Source organism: Dama dama, chromosome 2 (assembly GCF_033118175.1).
Source record: "Dama dama isolate Ldn47 chromosome 2, ASM3311817v1, whole genome shotgun sequence".
In the NCBI taxonomy this organism is placed as follows: Eukaryota; Metazoa; Chordata; class Mammalia; order Artiodactyla; family Cervidae; genus Dama; species Dama dama.
Genome location: NC_083682.1, coordinates 3049304 through 3074814, shown reverse-complemented (window position 1 = coordinate 3074814; position 25511 = coordinate 3049304). Strand labels below are relative to the sequence as shown.

Sequence of the window (25511 nt, the reverse complement as noted above, 5' to 3'; positions counted from 1 at the left end):
CATGCCAACAGAAACCCTACTCCTTGAGGGGTTCACATGAGTCATGTGAATACGGGGCCTGAAAAGACCCCCAGTGATGCTCAGGAATAGGCCTGCCCCCCACCCCCCACAGCAAGCGGGGAGACCTGGCATTGAGGCTGGGGGCGGGCAGGGGCTGTCCAGCTCCAGCGGGGGGTCCAGAGGCTGGGGGGGGGTCTCCTGACCCTGGGCAGCAGGTCCTATCCGACTAACCCCACCGCATCCAGCAGCACCGCCCGCACCCCCAGCGGTGCACAGCTCCGAGGTGTGAGACCCCTTGTCCCCGTATCAGGGCGACAACGCGGACGGGGAGACACGAGAGGCCAGGGAACGGGGTCTGGACCCAGGACTGCCCACACGGAGGGCGGGGCGCGCCGGGCAGAGAGCAGACAGCTGGCCCAGCCAGGACGGGCAGCCGCGGGGCGTCGGGGTCGGGCTGGCGCTCAGCTCGTTAGCCCTGCCTTTCTGATAACTGAGACAGGCTGAGCGGAACTTCCACCTCTGTGCCGTGCAAGAGAAGAGCGCTACACCTCGCCAATTAACAGAGGAGAGAGGACAGGAGGATACGGGGGATTAGTAATCGGATGAGCTTAAAAAAAAAAACCTTGAGAAATACCCACTCTCAACCCCGGTGCCGTTTATAGAGCAGATCATCACCAGAGACAAGGCTGCTTCTACCTGCCTGCACCACCCTCCCTTTTCTTGGCGACACCGCCTGCCTCTTCCTCTGGGGCCCCGATCCCACTCCCAGAGGCCTGGGGGCCCGCCCCTCCCCACGCCTACAGCGCACCCAGAACTTTCTAGCTTCTGGCCACGTGTGTGGGCTGGGGATGCCCAAGTGACTCTCTGGAGCCGCGGAGATGGAGGCTGAAACATTTGTCAGAACGACGGAGAAAATGAAGTTCTCGCTTTCCTCCAGGAGGGTCGGCAAAAAAAAAGCCACAGAGGCTCAGAGCTGCCGGGGCCACCAGCGCAGAGGAAGGGAAATGTGGGAGCTGAAGGCAGGAGAGAGAAAACAAGACACACAGACACACAGAGACACACACACACACAGACACACGCAGACACACAGACACACGCAGACACTGCCAAGGTAACGCCCTGTGAACCCCTCTCAGCTAAAACTGTGCCTGGGGCTCTTCAGGACGTAAGCCGAGGCATAATTTTAATTTTCCCCTTATATCAGTTGGAGATTTTTGATCCTCAAATTGAAGGAGCCCTCGCCAAACCACTCTCTCCAAAGGCCTTCCAGGAAGCAAGACTGTATTCGGCTTAACTACCCTATAGTCAGAAGCGAAGAGAGCTGCATTGGCGTAAAAAAAATTTAACAGTCACTCCACACCCATCCTCCCCCTTCCCACGGTTAATCTGAAATTGTGAGGTTTTATGCGACATCATGGGATCATGTCTCGCTCTCCTCACCAAGAGTCACGACACGATCAATGCGAAGAGACAAAATAGCGCCACTGACCCTGGGCAGACTGTCTGGGAAAGAACCCCTTAAGGGCTTCCTCTCCACCCCTGGCTTTCTCAGAGCCCAGTGTCTGAAAACAAGCAAAACCAGAAAATTCAGACAAGTGCTGGAACAACAACCACAAACTCCCATAATCGCTTTTCTAAAGGATCATCTTTGCTCACCTCTTCTCTTAAACCGCTGGCTGTTACATGACTTTGGCCACCTGATGCAAAGACCTGCCTCATTTGAAAAGACCCTGATGCTGGGAAAGATTGAGAGCAGGAGGAGAAGGGGAAGACAGAGGATGAGATGCTTGGATGGCATCACCAACTCAATGGACTTGAGTTCGGGTACATTCCGGGAGTTAATGATGGACAGGGAAGCCTGGCGTGCTGTGGTTCATGGGGTCGCAGAGTCGGACACGACTGAGTGACTGAACTGTTACGTGACAGAAGCCGTGTTTGCTGAAGAAGCAGCCTGGTGCGCAGGAAAGGGAGGAGGGAATCTGGGCGAGGGGGTGGCCAGAGGAGGGAGCAGACTGGCTGCAGTCAGTTGGGGGGGTGGGGGGCGGTGAGAAACAGGTAGATAAATGAAGGGAAACGGGAGCAGGTTTCCCAGTGTCAAAGGAGGGAGTTAGTGATGCAGTGCGGGAGGAAACGAGAGGAACCTCTGTGGCACTGGACCAGAAAAAGAGGTATTTCAATAGGAGATTTCGGTTTTCAATAGAAAAGCAAAAGAGTATCTGTGCAGGCATGCCTGGATGTATGTGGACACACGCCCCTAACGCTGACCTAACACACACACGCACCTGAGTTTCTGGCTTCGGCAAAAGACTGGATGAGGGTGGTGTTAACCTACAGGGGGAAAATGAGAAGTGAAGGTCTCAAGAACTGAGAAACGATAAATCAAAATTTCTGTTTTCACCAAAACAGGCTATCCCATGTTTATGAGACTCCTCTGTGGCAATGCCACCCAAGTATTTGCATGTGCCAGTTTGGAGTTTCAAGGAGAGTCAGAGTTGAAGCAAGTTGTGGAATCTGTTGGCAGATATGGACTGAAATCGTGTGACATAGCCATTTCTCGTAAAAAATGGCTGAATGATGGTGGTTTCGCTGGTTCAGTCTAAGAGAGGATATTTAAACCCACAGGTCTGAATGTAGTCGCTTAGAAAGAGCATTTAGAGGAGAGAGAACAAGGGCAGAGCCTTGGGCACCCACCACTTAGAGGTGGAGCAGAACAGGAGGAGCTTTCCTGCTGGCTCAGCTGTAAAGAACCCGCTGGCCAACGTAGGAGATGTAGCTTCAGTCCCTGGGTTGGGAAGATCCTCTGGGGAAGGAAATGGCAACCCCCTCCAGTGTTCTTGTCTGGGAAATCCCATGGACAGAGGAGCCTGGTGGGCTACAGTCCACGGGGTCGCAGAGAGTCAGACATGACTGGGAGACGAAACAACAACCCCCTCTGAGAGGGCCTGGGGTCAGTAACAGCCCAGGAACTTTGACATACTTAATACCCAGATCTTGGGCTCTAAACACCACTCAGGACTCCAAAGAATCGGGACTCCTAGCAGAGATGGCTGATTCGAGGGCTGAGGCACGAAAAAATAAGATGAGCTTGGAATACCTTGCTGAGCCCGAAGGAAAAAGGATGAGGATGTGTCCACAGGACACACAGGCCATCCTGAAGGGGCTCCCTGGACCTGAAGTGGGATAACATTAACAGACAGTTACCTCTTGAACAAACAGAAATCCATGAAACCACATTACTATAAACAAGTGAATAAACAAACAGGAAGAGAAAGCGCCTTCTGATAACAGAAAGCCAACTAATTAGTGTGAGAAGCAAGGATGGGAGTAGGAAAATCTCCATTTAGCAGTTAATTACTTAATTCAGGCAAGAAATACCAATGCATGCTAAAACTAGCAGGTGAGAGGGAGACGGGGAAACGGGCTTTCTCAAATACTCCCTGACTACAAAGGGAAGAGAAAAGTGCGGTGGAGAACCCGGCAGATTCCAGGTGAGCAGGGGTCAGAGTGAACAACACCAGTGACGGCACATGGTCACCACCCCCCCCAGATTGGACCGCCAGAAACACACGTCCCCTCCACGATATTCCTGCAAAAATGCCCATCATGTATCTCATCACCAGGAAGCACTGAGCAAATCCACACCAGGCAACAGTCTCCACGTGACCACCCTGTAACCTTTAGAAGAGGCCCCTGAGAGAACCAAGGGAAGACGGATGAACTCTGCCAGATGGAAGGGTTCCTGCAGGCTCCCAGCCTGGATCTTTTCACCGTGCGTGCCAAGTCACTTCCGTCGTGTCTGACTTTTCATGACCCTGTGGACTGTAGCCCTCCAGGCTCCTCTGTCCATGGGAGTCTTCAGGCAAGAATACTGGAGTGGGTTGCCACGCCCTCCTCCAGGGGATCTTCCCGACCCAGGGGTCAACCAGCATCTCTTACGTCTCCTACATCAGCAAGTGTGTTCTTTACCACCAGCACCATCTGGGAGGCCCTGTGTCCTTTTACTGTATTTGTCATTACTGGGACAATGGGGAAAACTCAGATGTGGTCTGTGCAAATACAGAGGAGCTTTCCTGCTGGCTCAGCTGTAAAGAACCCAGTTTCTCTGTATTTGCTCCTGCAAGCCCTCTTTAAGTTTGAAATTAAAATATTCACTCGGTTTTAAAAGAAGAGAAATTAGTACTTGTTTGACAAAAAGACCTCAAAGCTTATTAAAAATGTGTCTTCCCCCCAAGATAAGTCGTGCTAACACTTTGTCCTTTATTTGAAAAGGGTGTTGTGCTTTCTGGCCCTTGGGAGACAGATTAAAAGGATTAACAGAGGTCAGAAAGTAACTAGAATGTAAAACAGCACCCCTTACATTCAGGTAGCTTAACTATTTTCTTCTGAGACGCTTTTTGGAAAATGCATGTGTCTGGGGCTCCATCCCACAACCACTTCCTGCAAATCTCCTGGGCAGGTGCATTTGGAGGAGACTCCCCACAGAATCTGGGATCTGGGATTCCCTCCCCTATGCTGAGCGTCCCCCTCCCCCCACCACTAGCCAAACACAGGACACGTGCGAATGAGGGAAGAAAGACTGCTCCTTCCTCCAGGCACTGCACTGCCACCTGCTGGACACCTGCTGTGATACAGCTACAAGCCCAAATGTACAGCACGCGGGACAGCGCCCCCTGGGGTTGCGCAATGCAACTAGAGCAAGGCAGAGTTCATCGCGTTGCAAAGGCTTCCGCTTGGGTCTGTGCCACAAGCAAAACTGCCTAAGTCCACATCACGCTGAGGCATTCCTCCTACAGCACGTGCTCTGTAAGACAAGCTGGAGATATGACAGCAGAGCAGTCAGCATGCAGCGCCCACACAGACCCAGAACCACACCCGGCTGTGAGCGCCACCAGGGACCCTCCGGGGGGCCTGTCCCACGACTGTGGGGTCGGGGAAGCGCCAAGGACTTGGAGCCCGGGTCTGAGGGTTTCAGGGCTTAGCCCTGTGAGGAAGAGGGACAGGAGGGAGCGGTGGCCCAAAGCTGTAACTTCCTTAAGGCTAAAGCTTCTCATTTGAAAATGATAAATAATAAACAGCAACCAATACAAATTAAGACCAAAAGGTAAACATCCTTACGAAAATTGTTGCAGGAAATCATATGAGATCTGTGTGAAGGCCTGTGAGCAAACGGGTTAGGTGCCCTCTGTCAAGCATCATTCCTTAGAGACAGAACCAGACAGGGCCAAGAGGATACAGTGAGGCTGAGTGATGGGGGTGTGGCCAGATGATAATGCGGATAGTGGGGGCGTGGCCAGGTGATAATGATGGTGATGGGGGCGTGGCCAGATGACGGTGGTGGGGACAGTGGGGGGCGTGACCAGATGATAATAATGGTGATGATAGGGGCGTGGCCAGATGACGGTGGTGGGGATAGTGGGGGCGTGGCCAGGTAATGATGGCGATGGGATGTGGCCAGATAAAGACGGTGATGACGGGGGCGTGGCCAGGTCATAAATATGTGAAGATGGGGCGTGGCCAGGTGATAATGATGACGATGGGGGCGTGGCCAGCACTCACTGAGCACTTACTAGATGCCAGGCACTATAAGTGTGTCATTTAACTGTCTCAAGAGCTCTTTGCATTGTTACTCAGCTAACTTTAGAGATTTAGCAAAGAAGTTCAGAGAGGCTAAAACACTTGCTCAGGTGGCCCAGGCCATGCTGGGGGGGGGGGGGGGGGGGGGCGGGGGGGAGGTCTGCAATCCCAGCCCAGAATAAGCTGTACTGACAGCTCAAGGAAGAAATCTCACATCTCCCAAATAGAATCAGAGGGAATCAGGGAAGGAGGAAGAGAAGGAGGTGCCCCATGTGGGCCAGTCCTGTGGAAACACGAGACTCCTTCGCCAAGCAGCTGTCCTCTCACAGGGCCCTCAGCCTCACCAGTAACACTGCCACGAGTCCTGAGAGAGCCAGCGTTCCATCCTTTCTACTGCCTGAGAGTGTGGGAGGCCCTGCTGAGCCCACTTCACAGACGAGCAAACGGAGGCCTGGTGAGCAGGGTCGCAGAGGCCCGCCGCCCCCGGCTCACACCACAGGAGGGAACCGGATGCTCCTCCAGACTGCGCGGGCGCGCCAGAACTGAACGCTAGGCGCACCTGGCTGGGGCGGGCCCACCTCCGCACCCCCGCACCCCTCCGCCTGCCGTGGGTGGGTGCGTCAACCTGCTGAGATGGGCAGGTGCATAAGGCGACGGTGTCGAAGGGAAAGACAGTGAAAGACACTGAGAAGCAGTGAAAGTCACTGCAATGTAAAGGCCGAGCGTGAGACCGTCAGAGCCTCTTCCACGACCTCCTGTCGGGATATCCCTGCCCCTCTCTCCCCTCCATCCGCAGGGAGGCCCTCATGTCCGCCCCTGCACCACCGGGCTCTCTGATTGGCTGGCTCTGGAGGGACTCAGCCAATGGGAGGGCGGGAGGACGGAGCCGCAGGTGCCTGGTCTGCGCATCCTCCCTGACTCTGCGCATCCTCCCTGACTCTGCGCATCCTCCCTGACTGCCCAGCTCTGGGCGCCCTCCTCTGCAGGCTCCACCCGCTTCCCCGAACACCGTCTCCTCTCCGTGCCCTCCGTCCACTAAAGACGCTTCATCGGAGCCACGAGGTGGATTCTGTTTCCTCCACGACCGCAGCCGACACTCCCCCAGCCCCGCGGCTGCAGGGGGTGTCTCGGAAACCTGCGCCTCGCGCAAGGACATCAGGCCCTGCGCTGGGTCACCCACACTCAGAAAGCCCCTGGTCCCAGGCTCTACAGGGGGGCCCGGGCTGAGGGGCGCCCAGAGCACCCATGGCTCCTGTGGAGGGGTGCTCGCCCTGCACCCCAGCCCCGACCGCCCGGCTGGCAGGTGAGGGCAGCCCCGCGCACCTGGTGGATCTCGTGCCAGCCGTTCTCGTCCTTGCAGCTCACAGCCGCGTGCTCGTGGAGCAGCAGCTCACAGCAGCAGGGGTCGCCCCCGACCACCGCCGTGTGATATAGAGGGGTCAGGCCGTAGCTGTCCTTGTAATCCGGGGATGCGCCAAGCTCCAAGAGGGTCTGAAAAAAAAAATACACCAACGTGAGGTCACTGGTCTCATGGCCCCTTCTGCAGGAGTGAATCAATCAAGAAGGAAGAGGAGGGTCATGCTCCCCACTCCCAGGCCCAGGTGACCATTAGCCCCGGGTTCCTGTACTTCTCCTGGCCTCCTGGAACTGAAACAGCATCTGGTGCCAGGCACGCACACACGCTTACACACCCGGGGGATGGAGGCGTTCTGCACAGGTGACCCTCGGGCAGTACCTGCTGCCCGGCTGACCCCCGTGGATCAGTGGAGAATAAGGGGGGAGACGACATTTGCAGGAAAGAGTTGTACTGTTGAACCTAAAAGTACAGTGTAAACCATCTCTGCGCATCCTGCAGGGGGTGAAACGAGCCAGAGTCGTCACAAACACGTGATTTCCAAGGAAGCCAGCTGAACAAGGGCGGCCGCTATGAAGTTAAGAAATCTGCTTTATAGAAGAGCACCATCTGGGGGTCCTCCGCCCACAGCAGTGGGTCCCCTCCCCTCCTCGCCCTGACAGAGAGCGGGCCGGGGGCCTGAGCCCCACTGTCCCGTGCTCCACGGCATGGCAGAGCCTGGGCTGGTAGAGCGTGCTTGAGCAACAGTGTGGGGAGCGAGATGGTGCTGAGGCCCACCCCCTGTCCCCCAGCATCGGTTCCCAGTGTCCAGGAAAGGGGCGGCAACAGCAAGCCTGGCTCAGCGGCCTCGGGCTGGATTTGCAGCCCTTCTGTTTCAGCCGAAGGGCTCGTATTTTCAGCTCAAACCCACCTTTCTAGGGAGAAAGAGGAGGGAAGAGGAGGTTTGAGCTGAAAATACGAGCCCTTCGGCTGAAACAGAAGGGAAAGAGGACTTTTTGTGATCAGCTTGCACTTCCAAGCTCCAGTGAGAACCCAACTTTGGGGTCACCCTGGGGTGGCTGTTGTGGGGCAGGAAGGGGTTCAGGGCAGATGCAGGGGGTCAGACGAGGGGGCGTCCCCGTGTGAGATGGGCCCTGTGTTACCTTCAGGGCCAGCAGGTTCCTGGTGCGGGCGGCTTTGTGCAGGGCTGTCATGCCATCCTTGGCGCGGAAGTCCAGGTGGGCCCCGCCGTTCCGGAGGGCCTTGATCATCTCCACAGGGTCGTCCAGCTGAGCAGCCAAGGTCAGGGGAGTCTCTAAGGGGCCCAAACACACGCGCGTTAGAACCAGCCCAGTCATATCACCCCCGCGGCCAAGTTCAAACATCCCAAAGAGTTTGACAAACTGACTCCCCCAGAGTAACACAGCCCCCACCCACCTGCTGACCCCAACCGTCTAAGCAGTTCCAGCCTGGCTCTGGCAACCCTAGAGGTGACGGCAGTGACTCTCGGGGGTCACGTGCAAACTACAATGGGGGCAGAGGCAACATTCAACCTCATCGCCTCGTGGGCCCTGCGTCCAAGAAGCGGCCTCTGCCGCCTCTGCCCGCAGCACAGAGAATCCCGCAGCCTCAGCTGACGCCTCCCTACAGGAGGAGCCATCCGTCAGGGCTGCAGGTAAAGATGCAGAGGAAGGGGCTTCCCTGGCGGTCCAGTGGTTAAGACTCCACACATCCACTGCTGGGGTCGTGGGTTCAATCATTGGTCAGGGAACTAAGATCCCACGTGAGGCAGGGTGCAGCCAGAAAGTAAAAAATAAATAAATAAAAACAAAATTAAAAGACTGGAAAGGCAGTTGCCTGCCTTTCTCATGTCAGTTTCATGACATCTACAGGCACCTTGGGAGACGCCAGGGGCTGAGCTGAAGGGAAACAAATGTGGGTTCAGACACAGGCTCGTGCCCCCCAGGGGTCTCCACTGAGCCAGCACAGAGACCCCGACAGTCATCACGATGGGAGGGGACCAACGCAAACAAGGACCAATCTACAAAGTCCGGGACAGAAGGCGGAAGTCCGCCTGCGTGGGGACAGGGGTCAGGAAGGGGCGCCACACTGGCCAGGTGGGCCAGTCTGCAGGTGGCTGTGGCCACGTCTCTGTCATCAGACAGCTCTGCTCACTGTCCCTCGCGTTCCCGCCACCACCCCTGTCGGGCAGACTGCATGACCCTGATGTGGCTAATTTGAGAGGCTCTTAACTTACAGTGAAGGGCAAACAGTAATATGACAACACGCAGGCTCCCCTGAAACACTGATAGTTAATAATGAGTCGTTCTAGCCTCGAGCAAGTTTCAAGAGTAAGAGAAGTGGGTTATCACCTGGGGGCAGAATTCCCTTCAGACCACCTGTCACCAACACATCACCCTGCACCCTGAGAAAAGGCAACTTCTTCATCACAAATTCAGATTGACGACTCCCTTCTACTTGTAATTCCGACATTGATCTATCGGCAAATGGGCTTTGTTTGGGGGGCTTTTAAAATGCACTGCTGGAATCCCTCTGTGCCTTGATTTTTTGTGGTGAGACCCATGGGTTTAACCTGCTCCTTGTAACCTGTCTGCAGCAGGTAGACACACCCCAGAGTGTGTGAACACACAACTTATGTGTTCTCTTCCGAGGGAAATGGTATGACGCTCACAAATGCCACACACACATCCCTGCTGAAAATCTACCAGAGGCGCCCTCTCATGCAGAGATATTTAAACAAAGGAGTTTTCTGGGACAACTAACTAAAGGACCGTGGCAACAGTGGGGACATTCCCTACACAAAAAACATCAGCAAGGCAAGAAAATCAGGACTTGGAGAGGGTGTTTGGGAATCCAGACCGGCTGGGATCATGGGCAGCGGTGTGGACCCTGGGCTGACGGGCAGAGAGAGAGACTCAGAGAGAGACCCCCACCCGCCGGAGATGGGAGAGGGAGGGGGCCAGGCCCTCGCTGCCTCGGCCCAGCCACGCCCGGCAGAGAAAGGTCACTGCAGGAGGGTGTGGGTGAGGGTGACCTGGGAAGGGCGTGAGGATGGGGTCGTCAGGAGCCGCCAGCAGCCACCCTCCAAAGTCAAGTCTGTTAACAGCAGCTCCTCGTGTGTGATGTGAGTGCACATCCGTGCTGACGGCACCCAGGGCAAGGTCAACCTTCCAAACGATGCGGGTTTTCCTTTCTTACTGACGGTCTGCACTTGGCCAGTGCCAAAGCCAGGCGGTCCAAAGGAGAAATTTTTTGTTTACGCGGCAGTGTTTTCATAGCTGACAACCTCAATGTCACTTTACACTGAGACCGCTGTCTAAGAGGGGGGTGCTGGTAGATGATGACACTCCACATCACAGAGCCCTCTGGCCTGGCCGCCCCCCGGGGGCCAGCGCTGGGCACGCAGGCAGGTGGAGGGGAGCAGACACCCCGTCGGGGGCTGCGTGTCTCCTGCATAGACGGGACCTCAGCCCCTGGATGCCATCCAGGGACACTGAGTGACCCGTAACCGTGTCATGAGAATTTCAGAGGCCCTCGTCAACTGACACTGCAGACTTGGGACGTTAAGATCCAGCCAGGACCCACCCTGGCGAGGTCAGGAGAGACCCCCAGCTTAGACCCCACGTGGGTGGATGGGAGCACCAAGGAGATGCTCGTCAACCAGCTCACTCATGCGGCCCCACTGGACTGCACTGTCTATAACCGGGTATCGTGATCCCGCCTCCAGCATGCTTGGGAACGGCCATCGCCTGACAGCCTGGTTCTTTGAAAATACTTCTGTTTTGGCATTTTGAAATCTTCTAAGTTTTAAAAAATGCACCGGAACCTCCATGAGCATAACCTCACAGGGGACCAGTCTCTCTCATTTTGGAGGTGACTTTGAAGACAGCATCCCCTCTAACCTACAAACTGCCTGATGGAATTCTGGCTCCAGGAACGACCGGGACGTGCTTTGAAAGGCAGGTTCTCGGCCATGAGCATGGGAGGTGCCTACAAACCCAGGGGGCCTTTCTGTGCTGGCTCAGTGGAGACCCCTGGGGGGCATGAGCCTATGTCTTAACCCACGTTTGTTTCCCTTCAGCTCAACCCCTGGCGTCTCCCAAGGTGCCTGTAGATGTCGTGAAACTGACACGAGAAAGGCGGGCGTCTGCCTTTCCAGTCTTTTAATTTTGTTTTTATTTATTTATTTTTTACTTTCTGGCTGCACCCTGCCTCACGTGGGATCTTAGTTCCCCGACCAATGATTGAACCCGCGACCCCAGCAGTGGATGCCAACAAAGGTCCGTCTAGTCAAAGCTATGATTTTTCCAGTAAACATACATGGATGTGAGAGTTGGACCATAACGAAGGCTGAGCACCAAAGAACTGATGGTTTTGAACTGTGGTGTTGGAGAAGACCCTTGAGAGTCCCTTGGACTGCAAGGAGACCAAACCAGTCAATCCGAAAGGAAATCAACCCTGAATATTCATTGGAGGGACTGATGCTGAAGCTAAAGCTCCAACACTTTGGCCACCTGATGCGAAGACTTGACTTATTTGAAAAGACCCTGATTCTGAGAAAGATTGAAGTCAGGAGGAAAAGGGGGTGACAGAGGATGAGATGGTTGGATGGCATCACTGACTCAATGGACATGAGTTTGAGCAAACTCCGGGAGATGGTGAAGGACAGGGAAGCCTGGTGTGCTGCAAGCCTGGCATGCTGAAGGACAGGGAAGCCTGGCAAAGAGTTAGACACGACTGAGTGACTGAACAACAACACGTTTTTTTTCTTCAGTATTTTTAAAAACCCACGCAATGCCTTCATTATCATATAATCATAAAAGTAATTTCTAAAATGAACCATGAAGCCAATGCTCACTCCCATGTCCCCCCGCCCCCTGCACAGGCACAAAGCCCATGAGACTTTCTTTTCTCAGCGAGAGACAGTCACGGTGCCCCCGGACACAGACCCAGTGAAACGAACATTCGCAGACCTACTAAGTGACCGGCCCCGTGAAGGGACAGCAGCTGCCCCGGGGGAGGACCAGGTGTGTCTCCTCGAACTCTTACAGGACAGACGGCCACACAGACAGGCAGGACGGCGGATGGACAGGTAGCTGGGTAGGTCACAGGGTGGGAGGGAGGGAGGGTAAGGCAAAGTGCCGGCCGATGGCATACAGACAGAGACGGCACACACAGGCACGGCTAAGGATGAGTTGAACCGAACAACAGAAGACTCATATTTGGTCTCAAGGTAGACTGAGGGGACACAAACCGTGACTGCATTTACCTTTGTAAGTAATTAGCCCATCACTGAATATAAAACCCATTACTGAGCTACTCCTAATTCAGAGATCACGCCCGTTTGCCTCGTGCGGAGCAACGCCGGCCAGCAAAGCCTGACCTGGGGGTGGAACCAGTGAGTTCCAGCCTGGACTCAGCTATGACTCTGATAGAAACCCTGAACCCTACGGGCCGCGGGTTCCCCGTCTGCTCTGCAAAGCTCCGCCCACACGAAGGGCCACAGGAAGCCACGGCTCTGAACATGCTTCACCCGAGCGGGCAAAGGGTCCACAGTGACAGGACAGGTAAGAATCACGGTTCCAGTTTAACCTGGAAATTGAGTCCCCACGACACTCGCAAGGGGGACAGCGTTCCAGTGGACTCGGGGCTTCTGCCTTCGCTCATGTTCATACAACCTCACGTTCCTAAAACAATCCATTTGGTTAAAACATGCATCTCTAAAACACAACACATCCCTTCTAAGTCACACTGAAATTTTGCCACCCAAATGCAGAACTCCGGACAATGACCCAGGACACCTTCCCATCTGAGACTGTGGCTGCCAAACCCAGGGGAGAAGTAGCCTAGAATGTTCTAGAAGTCCCCACAATGCAGGTGTCTCCTTGGAAAGGGAGACCTGAGAAGCTCATACAAACAAAAAAGCAAGAGAGTTGGGGGCAACACTCCTGGCCCTGCCCTTCTTCCCGTATCTCTCCTCCACGTCAGCAAAACTCTGACACGGCCCCAAACATCACAACATCACAGGCGGACATGTCCACATTTCTGTGACGAATCCAGGGACCTCGGCGACTCCTCAAAACCCCCAGGACCAGAGACAGGACACGTGGGATTCAGGGAGTCCTTGCTCATCACCTAGAGCAATGGCCCTCAGAGTGTGGCAGGCAAGCGCATCACTCACGGGGCTGGTTCATGCAAAGGGTGCCGGCTCCGCTCCCAGAGATGGTTCGATGGGGCTGAAGGGCTGAGACACCGCAGCTCTAGGAGTGAGCCTGGTGGGCCAAGGGCACGCTCTGCTGGAGGACACGGCTGCACAGACTCAGCTCCACAGCGACATCACGGGTTCCCACCTCAGACAGTAACGGAAACACTGTGGCGCATGGTCCAAGAATTAGGGTGGTACAACCTCCCCAAGTGGCTTTTAACCTGCAGCTGAGTTTGAGACCCTCTGCTCTGAACACCCGCTAACTGCCAAACACTGGAAGCAAAACCAAAAAGTGTCCTTCAGTTCATGAACGGGATAAACGAAACTGGGAAATCTGTTCAATGGACTATTACTTAGTGACCAGAAAGAAAAGTGTATCAAGTCCTAAAAAGATACAGCTCAATCTTAAATGCATGTTGCTAAGCAAAAGGAGCCAGTCTGAAAAAGCTATGTGTTGCAGGATTCCAATTACAAGACATTCTGGAAAACTCAAAACTATGAGGATGCTAAACAGATCAGTGGTTGCCAAGGGTTCTAAAGAGAGGCAGGGCTGAACAGGCGAAAAGCGCAGGGGATTTTTTTTTTTAAGTTGCAAAACCATCCTGTATGATTCTGTAATGGTGAATATGAGAATCAAACAGCTGTCAAAACCATAAACTCTACAAAGAGGGATGCTCAAGGTATGCAAATTTTTAAAACAAAGCTTACAAGTTTCATTTAGGAGATGTGGGATCCCAGGATGGAACGCAGAATGTGACAAAAGAGTCTACTTGTATTAAAAATGTAAAAAACCACCCCACCGGAGGTGGGGGAACAAAGCGCTGACCTAGGTGACTGTGGGAGTGAGCAAAGGCAAAAAGAACGTCACACGAGCACTGTTCTCCAGGGGATGGAGCTGTCTTCCACTGTGGGGTGCAGGTCAACAATCTCAGCACCACTGTATTTCTACCCTGGACATGAGCAGACGGCTGAGAACGGACCCAGGCTTCTCGCTACCCGCATGGGCTGTTACAGCGAAGCAAGGGGCGGGGACAGGAATGATCCTTATGGCGACCGAGGAGGACTGGGATCAGTGTGAACTCATGGTGAGCTTACTCTACGTTCAGATGGGTCCACACGGAAACGTTTACAGACCTGTATCTACTCATGAACAGGTGCACACACATGTGTCTCCTTGCTCCCTCCTCTGAGACAGCACACAAGCAACGGCTCCCCAGAGGCGATGAGCACCCTCCGCATCCAGGTCTTGGTCTCTAAGACCATACCCCCGGGACTGCTGGAGGATCGGAAGAGTCTGTGACTAGCGCAGGAAACAGACAGGCCTGCCTGGAACACCTTCTGGTGCCCAGAAGCAAGAAGGCAGTGTGAGAAGACGATGAAGAAGGAAGAGGAGGGGGTCGGGGGCAGGAGGGAGGAGGAGAAAGAGAAGAAGAATCCACGTTGACACAGGAGCCAAATGCAAGAGCCCCCAGCGGTCAAGGCTGGAACCATCCGAACAGCAAAATACGTAAGTAGCACTGTGTGTGTGTGTGTGTGTGTGTGTGTGTGTGTGTGGTCAAGGCTGGAACCATCCGAACAGCAAAATACGTAAGTAGCACTGTGCGTGTGTGTGTGTGTGTGTGTGTGGTCAAGGCTGGAAGCATCCGAACAGCAAAATACGTAAGTAGCACTGTGTGTGTGTGTGTGTGTGTGTGTGTGTGTGTGGTCAAGGCTGGAACCATCCGAACAGCAAAATACGTAAGTAGCACTGTGCGTGTGTGTGTGTGTGTGTGTGTGTTCAAGGCTGGAACCATCCGAACAGCAAAATACGTAAGTAGCACTGTGCGTGTGTGTGTGTGTGTTCAAGGCTGGAACCATCCGAACAGCAAAATACGTAAGTAGCACTGTGCGTGTGTGTGTGTGTGTGTGTGTGTGTGTGTGTGTGTGTGTGTGGTCAAGGCTGGAACCATCCGAACAGCAAAATACGTAAGTAGCACTGTGTGTGTGTGTGTGTGTGTGTGTGTGGTCAAGGCTGGAACCATCCGAACAGCAAAATACGTTAAGTAGCACTGTGTGTGTGTGTGTGTGTGTGTGTGTGTGTGTGCGTGCGCTAAGATGCTTCAGTTGTGTCCGACTCTTTGTGACCCCATGGACTGTAGCCCGCCAGGCTCCTCTGTCCTTGGGATTCCCCAGGCAAGAACACTGGAATGGGCTGTCATGCCCTCCTCCAGGGGACCTTCCCAACCCAGGGATAGAACCCACATCTCTTGTGTCTCCTTACTGGCAGGCGGGTTCTTTAGCACACGCACCACTGGGGAAGTCCAAGTGGTAATGTACGATAACCCAAATTATAATTACATATCCATGCGTCCACACTGGTAAAAATAACTGTGATTGAATAAGTAAGTGAATGGGAGAGAAGAGACAAATGTCATCTGCTGAAGAATTCCAAGCAGTTGATGGAATTTACTCTGCCCTGGAGGAGGCGGAGCAGAACTCCTCATCTGTGAGTGTGGGTGGGGCTCAGTGATTCTCCAGAAGACAGTCGATAAAGGAGGAAAAAGAGGAACCACAGCGGGGAAGCCTGGACGCACAGCTCCGCCAGGGGAGCAGGGTCCACGCCCCAGTGACGAGCGTGCCCTTGATATACGCTGTGACGAGACGGCATCCAGCTCTGTGACCTTCCTCCCAAACCTGTGTGCCCCCTGTCTAATCATGGCCCAAACGTCAGACAAACCTCAACAGAGCGACACGCACAAAACACCTGACCGCTTCTCCTCCAGGTGGCCAAGGTCATCGAAAACAAGGACAGCCCTGCAATGCATCATAACCAAGGGGGCCTACAGAGGCAGAGGGATCCGGGAACAGAAAGAGGACACTGAAGGATTCCAGTAATTTACGGAAGGGAACAAGGGGCGCAAAGGACATTCAGTAATGACCATGGAGAGACGAGCAACGCGCAGGGCTCACTTCATGAGCCCACCTGTGATCCTTTCTGAAACACGGCGCATTACCAACAAGAAAAAGCCGGCAAGGACTGTATGTGCTGTTGCAGCTCTCACGGAAATGCAGGCCTCTCTGAACCAGAAACCGCACCTGACAAGCCACACACACCCAGATATCTTCGGGGTCACGGCTCAGTGGCCCTCAAGTGGCCTCCATCGGCACTGGGTACTTGGTGCATCTCGGACCCGCTTCGGACTGACGTTTACGAGGTCCCAGGACCATGTCCTCAAGGTGCTATTACTTCTGGGGAATTTCACCGGACTCCTTCAGGGGCGAGGATGAGACAGCAGGATATGGACCGAAGGACCACCATCATTAGACCGGGATCCAACTGCCCAAGGAACCTTCTAATTGTGCCATGCCGGAGCTGGGCAGGGGCGTGTGGCAGCATTGGGCACATCTTGGCCCAGATGATGAGCTACCTCCGTCTGGAGCTCAGAAATGAGGCCGGGACTCACCGCAGGGGCTCTGCAAAACCAGCCCAATCAACGCATATTCAATTTCTACTTCTCATCGAGATTCTTCCAGGGCTGAGAGGCGCTTCTAGCTTTACTACAGCCCTGTCTTCGCCGTGCCTGGACTACTTTCAAGTTTGGGAAAACAGCACAAAATAAAACCCTTAAGTTTTGCTCCAGTTGTTAGTTTCACTTCCTTTTCAGGCCTCGAAACACCACCCGTCTCGTCCCAGAGGTTCCCACCAAAGCAGGAGATGAGCCAAGACCCCACTGGACGAGTCTATTTCTTTCTGCTACTCTCACTGTTACCTGATCAAATTTCCATCCAAATGGGGACCAGACGGTCAGAATAACCCGGACTGCTTTGTTTTAATTGACAGGCTGCTCCTCTGGGATTTAATTATCGCCTGTGCATCCCTTAGTCCTGAAGTGCCGTTTCGCCCCGCGCGGGCCCCCACGCTCAGCCCGGGAGCGCCCCCAGGACACGCAGCTCACGTGCAGGGCTGCAACGCGCGTGTCGTGAGCCTCACTGCACTTCCTGCGCTTGGGAAGGAAGCCGCTTCCAGCTCTCTGCTCCGGGAGGGAAGTCTGGCTCTCGGTTGGGCTCTGCCTCTTGGCGGCTGACTTTTGAGGAAGTCACAGACCTCAGCCAGGAGCCGCCAGGACACGGGCTCACCCTGAGATCATCAGAGCTGCAGAGGACGGCCGTGCAGCATCTGGAATAAAGGGGATGGGGGGGGGGGGGCGGCTCTGCCTCCCGGGGCTGCAGTGGATGACTCCCTCCAGGAGGTCGGCGACTCTACCAAAAGCCCAGGCTCTAGAGCCCGTCCTGCACAACGAGAGAAGCCACTGCAACGAGAAGCCCACACACCCCAGCGGGGGAGCAGCCCCCACGCAACTGGGGAAAGTCCACGCACAGCAACAAAGAGCCAGCACAGCCGAAATTAAACAAAGAAGTAATTTCTTAAAAAAATGGCCCTAAGACCACTGACTTAAAAAAAGAAAAACCAAAAACCCACTGTGTTTGATCACTGTCAGATCTGTCCACACAGAAACCTGCACGGATGTTTATAGCAACTTTCATCACTAAATCTGGGAAGCCACCAAGGTGCTCTTTTGTAGGTGGATGGATAAAAACTGTGGTGTATCCAGACAGTGGGACACTCTTTGGAGCTAAAAAGGCACAAACGAGGGAGGGAAGGACCGGGAGTGTGGGACTGGCAGAGGAAAACGATCACATACAGGACGGGAGAACCAGGTCCTGCGGTAACAGCGCAGGGAACTATCGCTGTGTTCGACATCTTGGGATAAGCCATGATGGTAAAAGAATATAAAAAAAGAATGTCTATATGTGTAAAACTGAGTCACTTCGCTGGAGAGCGGAGTTTGGCACAACATTGTAAATCGACTATAATAAAAAAAAATGAGCTATCAAACCATGAAAAGACACGGGTGAGATGCAAATGCCTGTGACTAAGTGAAAGGAGCCAGTCTGCAAAGGCCACACACTCTGCGATTCCCACGACATGACATTCTGGAAAAAGCCAAACTATGGAGTCAGTAAAAAGAACAGTGGTTGCCAGGGGTTAGTGGGAGGGAGGGAGGGAGGGACAGGCAGAGCACAGAGGGTTTTTCGGGAAATAAAACTCAACTCTGCTTGATGATGCATACGTGTCGTTACACGTTTGCACAGAATTTGTCCTTACAGAACGCACACCGCCGAGGGAAGCCTAGTGTAAAAGTGGACCTGAGTTAACACTAACGCATCAACCCTGGCTCATCAGGGTGTCCCTGGCCACACGATGTCAGACGTTTGCCGTGGAGGAGGCTGGGAGGTGGGTGGTTATACGGAACTCCTGTTCCTTCCATTCAGTTTTCTGTAATCCTAAAACCACTCTAAAAAAATAGCATCTAAGGTGGCTCGGACAGTAAAGAATCTGCCTGCAATGTAAGAGACTCGGGTTCGATCCCTGGGTTGGGAAGATCCCCTGGAGAAGGGCATGGCAACCCACTCCAGTCTTCTTGCCTGGAGAATCCCACGGACAGAGGAGCCTGGAGGGCTACAGTCCAGGGGGCCGCAGGGAGTGGGACAGGACTGAGCAACTGACACTCTCACTTTCAGGGGAAAGCACAAGTTATGCCCTACAGAGACTAGTAGCTACAAGAAGTAAAACTGATGTAGAAAGTTACCATTTGGCAGCCTCCACGTGAGAGCTGTTCAGTAATTCTGCTTTAAATGTTGAAAGTGAAAATAAGTAAAAATTTATAATTTATCTACCCAGACTCCCCCCCAGAAACCACCAACAACCCTCTGATGACTGTTAATTATTGGGTGAGCCCCTGGAACGTCCTGGAACAGGACCGTCTGCCCAGGATGGGGGTCCTGCCCCTGCTCCCCCGCTGCAGGCGGGAAGCCTGGTCCCAGCCTTTGCTGGAGCCCCTGCCCTCAAGCCCCTGTCCTCAAGCTCTGGCAGGCGCTAGCTCACGTGGATTTGAGGGGAAGACGGGTTTCACAGAATTGGCTCTTCCTGCTCGGTGAGTCCAGAGGCCGTCATTACGGGGCTGGGTCAGGAAACCGCAGCGTTTATTTGACCGAACGCAACCTTCTCCGTGGGTTGCGACCGGCGGGTCGAGTCTATTTCAATTTCGGGGGACAGTAAGGAACATCCTCCTCTGTCTTCCTCCTTCCGGGTGCCTGTGGCTCCACTGTACCTGTTCCTGCGATGACTCCGTCCATCACAAGGACAGCGTTTTTTTTTTGTTTGGCTGCTTTTTTCTAACCTTTATCTATCTCTGGCTGCGCTGGGTCTCCGTTGCTGTGCGTGGGCTTTCTCCAGCTCTGGAGTGGGGCCTTCTCAAAGGAGTGGCCTCTCTCACCACAGAGCACAGGCTCCAGGGCACAGAGGCTTCAGTGGCTGTGGCTCACGGGCTTAGTTGCTCCACAGCATGTGGGGTCTTCCCACAACGGGGATCGAACCTGTGTCCCCCGCATCGGCAGGCAGATTCTTAACCGTTGGACCACCAGGGAAGTCCAAGGACAGCATTTTTAACTCTAGCGGGAGGCCAAGAGAATGCCCACTGACCCCCGTTTGGAAGCAATCTGGGGTCCATGCTGACGTATTGTTAGAAGCTCCGTTAGGGTCAACTCCGGAATAATAGTCATTTCAAACTCTTGGAACCCTTGATATGCTGGTGGGCTTGGTTCACAGTGGGAAGGAGCCAGTGGGAGGGATAGTGCTCGGCCCAGAGAACCATCAGGAAATAGCCATGGATGCAGCCAGGTCAAGAGGGGCCCAGGCCAAAGGCCACCCAAGGAGAGAGGCCAGGTCAGGGACCACAGACCCCAAGCCCGGCTCAGGTCCGTGACTGTCCTGGGAGGCTCAGGTTCATGCTCAAGAACCCACAGACCCATCTGTGGTCCAAGCCTCAGTGCCGGGAACCACATCACCATGATGGACAGAACCCCCCTGCACCCCGCCATAAGCTGGGCACCAGCCTAGATGGCCAGGCCCACAGGAGCAGTCCGCTCACCACGGGGCCAGAACCAGCACGTGCTCACTGCCTGCCCCCCAACCCCCTGGTGCTCAGACCCAGGGAGTCAGAACCCCTCATGCCCACCCCTGCCTCCCCCCGCTCCCCATCCAGACTCTTCACAGCGGCCACCCTCCCCCACCTGCCGCCTGGGACACGCCCTTCTCCCCAGCCCTGGGGCCTCACCTCACCACCCCTACCCTTGGAAGGTCAGCCCCCAGCAGGCATGTGGTCTTCCTCCTCCAGGGGTCCCCACCCACAGGAGCCCCTCAGCCTCATGCCCACATCACCCATCAGGACAGCCAGGAGCCCGGCTTGTCCATGTCGCCCCCCGCCCCAGCACACAGACCCCCGGATTCGCCATCTCACCACGTCCACTGGGCTGGTAAGCTGCTCACCTTCAGCCAGGCCTCTGCACTCACGCCCTCTAGCCTGCGATCTCCTGACCCCTCCAAGTACCCACTCACACTGTCCTGTCCCCGGCACCTCGGGCACTGCAGGTGCATCACTGATGAGCCAGCAGCCCTGCTCTCACACTGCGAGGCTAGATTTCGGGGACAGGAGTTGACAGTGGTCCCAGCACGGCCACCTCTGCGTGGACGGGGACGGACACAGCCGGAGGAGCACAGGGGTGGGTCCTGCCCCCACGTTAGGGGTCAGAGGAGCCCCCACAGTGATGAGAAAGCTCCCTTCCTCAGCTGACAAACACACGTGCTGGCGGTTCAGGAACTGTGGGGCCACGTGTGTGTGTGACGTTGACATGGGGGGGGCGGGCTGCCCCATCCCAGGAGGGGAGGGGAGGGAGGCCCTGCTCGCTGAGTCCACGATGAACGCTCTCTGCTCAGCATCACCCACCTGCCGGGGGGAGGGGGGGAAGCCCTAAGTTGCCATGGAGACCCTCACCGAGCTGCTCCCGGCTCTCACAACAGCCTCACTTCCGCTGGTTGAGTTCACGTGTCCCGTGGACACAGGGCTCTCCCTGGGGTGACGATGCCTCCCCCCAGGGGACACTGCGTAACGTCTGCAGGTATCTTTGGTGGCCACAGCTGGTGGGGACGTTCCTGGCATTCGTGGGTGAAAGTCAAGGAAGCCATATATATCCCACGGTACACAGACAGCCCCCAGCATGAAGAACTGCCTGGCCCCTCGGTAGAATATTATTCAGCCATGACAAAGAAGGAAACCCCACTATTTGCAAGGATGTAGACGGACCGTGAGGGTGTGACGCTATGCTGAAATAAGTCAGATGGAGAAAGACAAACACCGAACGATCTCACTGACGTGTGGAGTCTAAAACAACGGAACTCACAGAAACAGAAAACAGACTGGTTGTTTTTTTTTTTCTGTGGCCGCCCTGGGCAGAACGCAGGGGTGGGCAGAACAGGTGGAGGGCAGCAAAGGGTCCAGGCCTCCAGCCGTAAGATAAGTAAGCCCCACAGATGTCGTGGGTGGCATGGGGACTACAGTTAATCATGCCGTGTTGCCAGGAGGCCCCTGAGGGTCAGTGGTCAGGACTCTGCATTCCCTATGGAGAGGACACAGACTGGACCCCTGGTTGGGGGACTAAGATCCCACATGCCACATGGCATTGTGCGGCTCGGGAAAAAAAAAAATACTCTGTATATTTAAAGTGCCTAAGAAAGCAGATGGGTTTTCCCTGGTGGCTCAGTGGTAAAGAATCTCCTGACAACGAAGCAGAAGCAGGTTCGAGCCCTGGGTTGGGAAGATCCCCTGGAGAAGGAAATGGCAACCCAGTCCAGTATCTTGCCTGGAGAATCCCATGGACAGTGGAGCCTGGAGGGCTACAGTCCATGAGGTCACTAAAGAGCTGGACATGACTTAGCAACTGAACAATGAGAGAGTAGCTCCTAAAAGTTCTCATCCTAAGAAGAAAAAAAAAAGTGGAACTCTGGGAGGGGCTGGCTGTTAACTAGACGTGTTGCGGTGGTCACTCCCCAGGGCACCCACAAACCAAGTCGTTAACTGCACACCGGGAATTAAGGTGAGGTTTTGTGTCAATTGCTTAGCCATAAAACCAGAAACCAAAAGAGGAAAGAGACGATTCAATAAAAGTGCCCATTTGGAACTGGTCAGAAAAACAGAAAGGCTCGTCCAGCCGCGAGGTCAGGAGGCTGGAGGATGGCGGCCTGTGCTCTTCTCGCCCACGCGTGATCGAGGCCCCACGCATGGAGACTCGGTTTCCAGCGGGGGGAGCTAGACGCCTGCGAGTGCGCGCCTGTCTTCAGGGCGGGAGACACAACTCTGTTACGTATTCACTCACTCATTCAGCTCAGGTCCCTACGGAGCTCCTACCACCTGCCAGCCGCTGGCCAACTGCTGGCAACTCCGGGTACAACACGGGCCCTCGGAGCAGGCAGAAAGCGCGTTTAAGACCCAGTGAAGGGCGATGCTGTGGGTGCATGTGGAGTCTCAACAAGAGCATCACCTCCTCCCCCTGAACCCACGCTTCAGGGGGCCTTCCCGAAGTCTCTCCAACCAGCCCTACCTCCGGTCTCCAGGTCGTGGAAATTCGGATCCAGGCCTCGGTCCAGCATCTTGACGATTTTCTCCACTGACCGATGCTGGATGTGATCCATGCATTTTTTCAAATTGGTCTGGAGAGAAAAGTAAAAGTGGTTTTACGGAGAAACGTCTCTACAGACCACGGGAAGGCTCCTTGTGGGATGCACGCTGGCCTCCTCTCCAGGGAGGAGATCTACCCCTCGAAGGGGCCCCACTGCAGACCCCAGGCTCACGGGGTAGCACTGTTCTGTGCCTGGAACCCCAGGGCCAAGCTCAGAGCCCAGTACATGGAAAATGCCATTAGCCCACCCTAGATGAATGTTCTAGAAACCACCCCCACTGATTCCTGTCCTTGCCTAGAGTCACAGGACATTTCTTCACTTTCAAAAGGCTGAACATCCTGGACCACTTTGAAAACAACACTTTCTAGGGTGCACCCCAGGTCTTCTGACTTCATCCCTGGTGATCGAGGCCCAGGGATTGGTATTTGTGCTTCTTAATCTCTAAAGCGGCAGGCTCTACGGGGAGCAAAAGGGCACAGCTCACTCGGCTTAATCCAAGCAAGTCAAGGTGAAGGAGACAGTCACTCCTCTAGAGACCATACGACTGGGGGCTGAGCCCTGACGGGGCCGCCCAGCCATACCTGCAGGGAAATAACGATCATCTGTCCATCAGACAGACAGCCCGGCCGTTTGATCGTAACCACGGAATCCGAGATAGCTCTGTCGGATGAACCGAGGGCTCTCACTGGCCAGTCCTCCGCCTCCACTCCACAGCCCTCCTCCCAAACACCCTGAAGCCCCTGGACCCTTCAGCCCAGGGACACAGGCTGAATCTCCACCTGGACGCTTTCTGTACACCGTGGGAATAAAAATTCACAAATATCCAAGGACAGAGGACACACTTGGTTACACTGAACCCCTTCACTGCTATTTACGAATCGACGTTATTTTAAAGGCACAAACATATTTTCATCATTTTCATCTACACGCTGGAGGGCAATTAAAAAACCAAAGGACCCACACCTGGAGTCTCAACAGCCCTGTGCGGGCGGATCCCACGGCTGGGCAGAGAAAGCCCAAGGGCAGCCTGACTGTCCTGTGCCTGAAAAGCGCCAGTGCTGAAAGCACAGAGGCGACACGCCAAGGGGGTGGAGAGCCAGGCAGAAGGGCCACCAGCCACGTCTGGACAACTTGAGCACAAGAACAACGCGACTGGCAGGCAGCAACCCACTGAACACAGTGAAGATCCTCGCGTCCCTCCTGACACGGACAGGGGCGGAACACACACAAGGGGACCCTGCGGGGCGGGGAGGCCCCCTGTGCTCGTGGCCCCAGCTCAGCTCACCTGGGCAGGTCAGGGCCGGCTCGGGGAGGCCGTCAGGCAGCGACCCGATGCTGGCCTTCCCCGAGCTCCGCAGGAGATGCTCCGGGCTCCCCGGGGAGGGCATCCCCGAGCATCCCTGGGCATCCCACCGCATCCTCTATGCTGGGCGAGGTGCCCACCACAGGCCCCAGAGCACCCTGGACACGCACAGCATCCCTGGCAGGGCACAGCCGTGCCCGCAGAGCAGCCCACGGACCTTTGCTAACCCTCTCCTTCTCCCCTGCCGCCCTCGCGCAGCGGTCTGGCCTCCGAGCAGCTTATGTAAACACAACTTTAATCACAAGGGCGGCAGCAGCAGACACCTACTGCAGGGCTGGCCCCTATCCGGGCAGCGACGGCTCAGAGGGAATGGCCACCCCTCCTTCCAGAAACACCGGGGGGAGGTGAGTAGAAAGCAGGGTCCCAGTCTCCTCTCTCAGTGACGTCACTTCCCTTCTACACGGGCATCTACCGAGCCTGCCTCCCACGGGAGGAGATGTCGGCGGTGTCTAACCGGGCTCTGGCGGCTGCAGGGGCCCCTTCAGCCCCAACATCTCCCGGGAAGAAGAACCACTGTCCGAGAACCGCCCTGATCTCTGGAGATGCCGCCGCAGGAATGACACCAACACTCCTCGCTTACCTTCGTGTGCAGCTTGGCCAGCTGTTTCTCGTCCAGGTTGGTCTGTCTATACACCCGCTTCTTGTAGCGAAACTGACACAAAGAAACAGGGGGGGGAAAAAGGAAAACCAGGTAAGTATTTCACACGGCTGGCCGCTGAGAGGGAAAGCCGGCCTCCTCCATGGCCGTCTCACCCACGGCAGGGGCCCCCGAGCAAACACTGCGGCGTTAAATAAACCACTTGTGTTCGAAGCGCAGAGACTGCGACAGTGCACGAGTAACTTCTGCAGAGACGCTGCTGGAGAGTCACTAAGAGAAACGAGAGCAATCGGAGGGGCGAGCACCCGGGACTGGTGTCCTCTGCCTCCCCTGCCAGTGAGCCAGTCTCCCTGCTGTCAGCGAGGCGCCAAATCGGGACCCACTTCTCATATAGGCCACGTCCCCAGCATCAGCCACAGTCATTAAACACGCATTAGAAGGCTGAAGAATTGATGCTTTTGAACTGTGATGTTGGAGAAGACTCTTGCGAGTCCCTTGGACTGCAAGGAGATCCAAACAGTCCATCCTAAAAGAAATCAACCCTGCATATTCCACTGGAAGGACTGATGCTAAAGCTGAAGCTTCAGTCCTTTGGCCACCTGATGGGAAGAGCCAGCTCATTGGAAAAGACCCTGATGCTGGGAAAGATTGAGGGCAGGAGGAAAAGGGGATGACAGAGGATGAGATGGCTCGATGGCATCACCAACTCAACGGACATGAGTCTGAGCAGGCTCCGGGAGATAGTGAAGGACAGGGAAGCCTGGCACGCTGCAGTACATGGGGTCACAGAGCGTCGGACACAACTGAATGACTGAACCACAACAGAAGCCCCAGCCCGGTGGAGCCACCGGCCTGCGGTCT

General features: G+C 55.0%; 1 protein-coding gene across 1 annotated transcript in view; it reads right to left on the bottom strand.

Annotated features, from left to right (window-relative positions):
• Positions 1-25511, bottom strand: part of SHANK2 (SH3 and multiple ankyrin repeat domains 2) — a 552597-nt gene that overhangs the window by 415474 nt on the left and 111612 nt on the right. The window contains exons 4-7 of the mRNA XM_061161522.1: positions 24633-24704; positions 22611-22719; positions 8071-8222; positions 6898-7065 (exon numbers count right to left, since the gene is read on the bottom strand). Of these exons, the coding sequence (XP_061017505.1) occupies positions 6898-7065; positions 8071-8222; positions 22611-22719; positions 24633-24704 (501 nt within the window). The remainder of the gene's footprint in view (positions 1-6897; positions 7066-8070; positions 8223-22610; positions 22720-24632; positions 24705-25511) is intronic.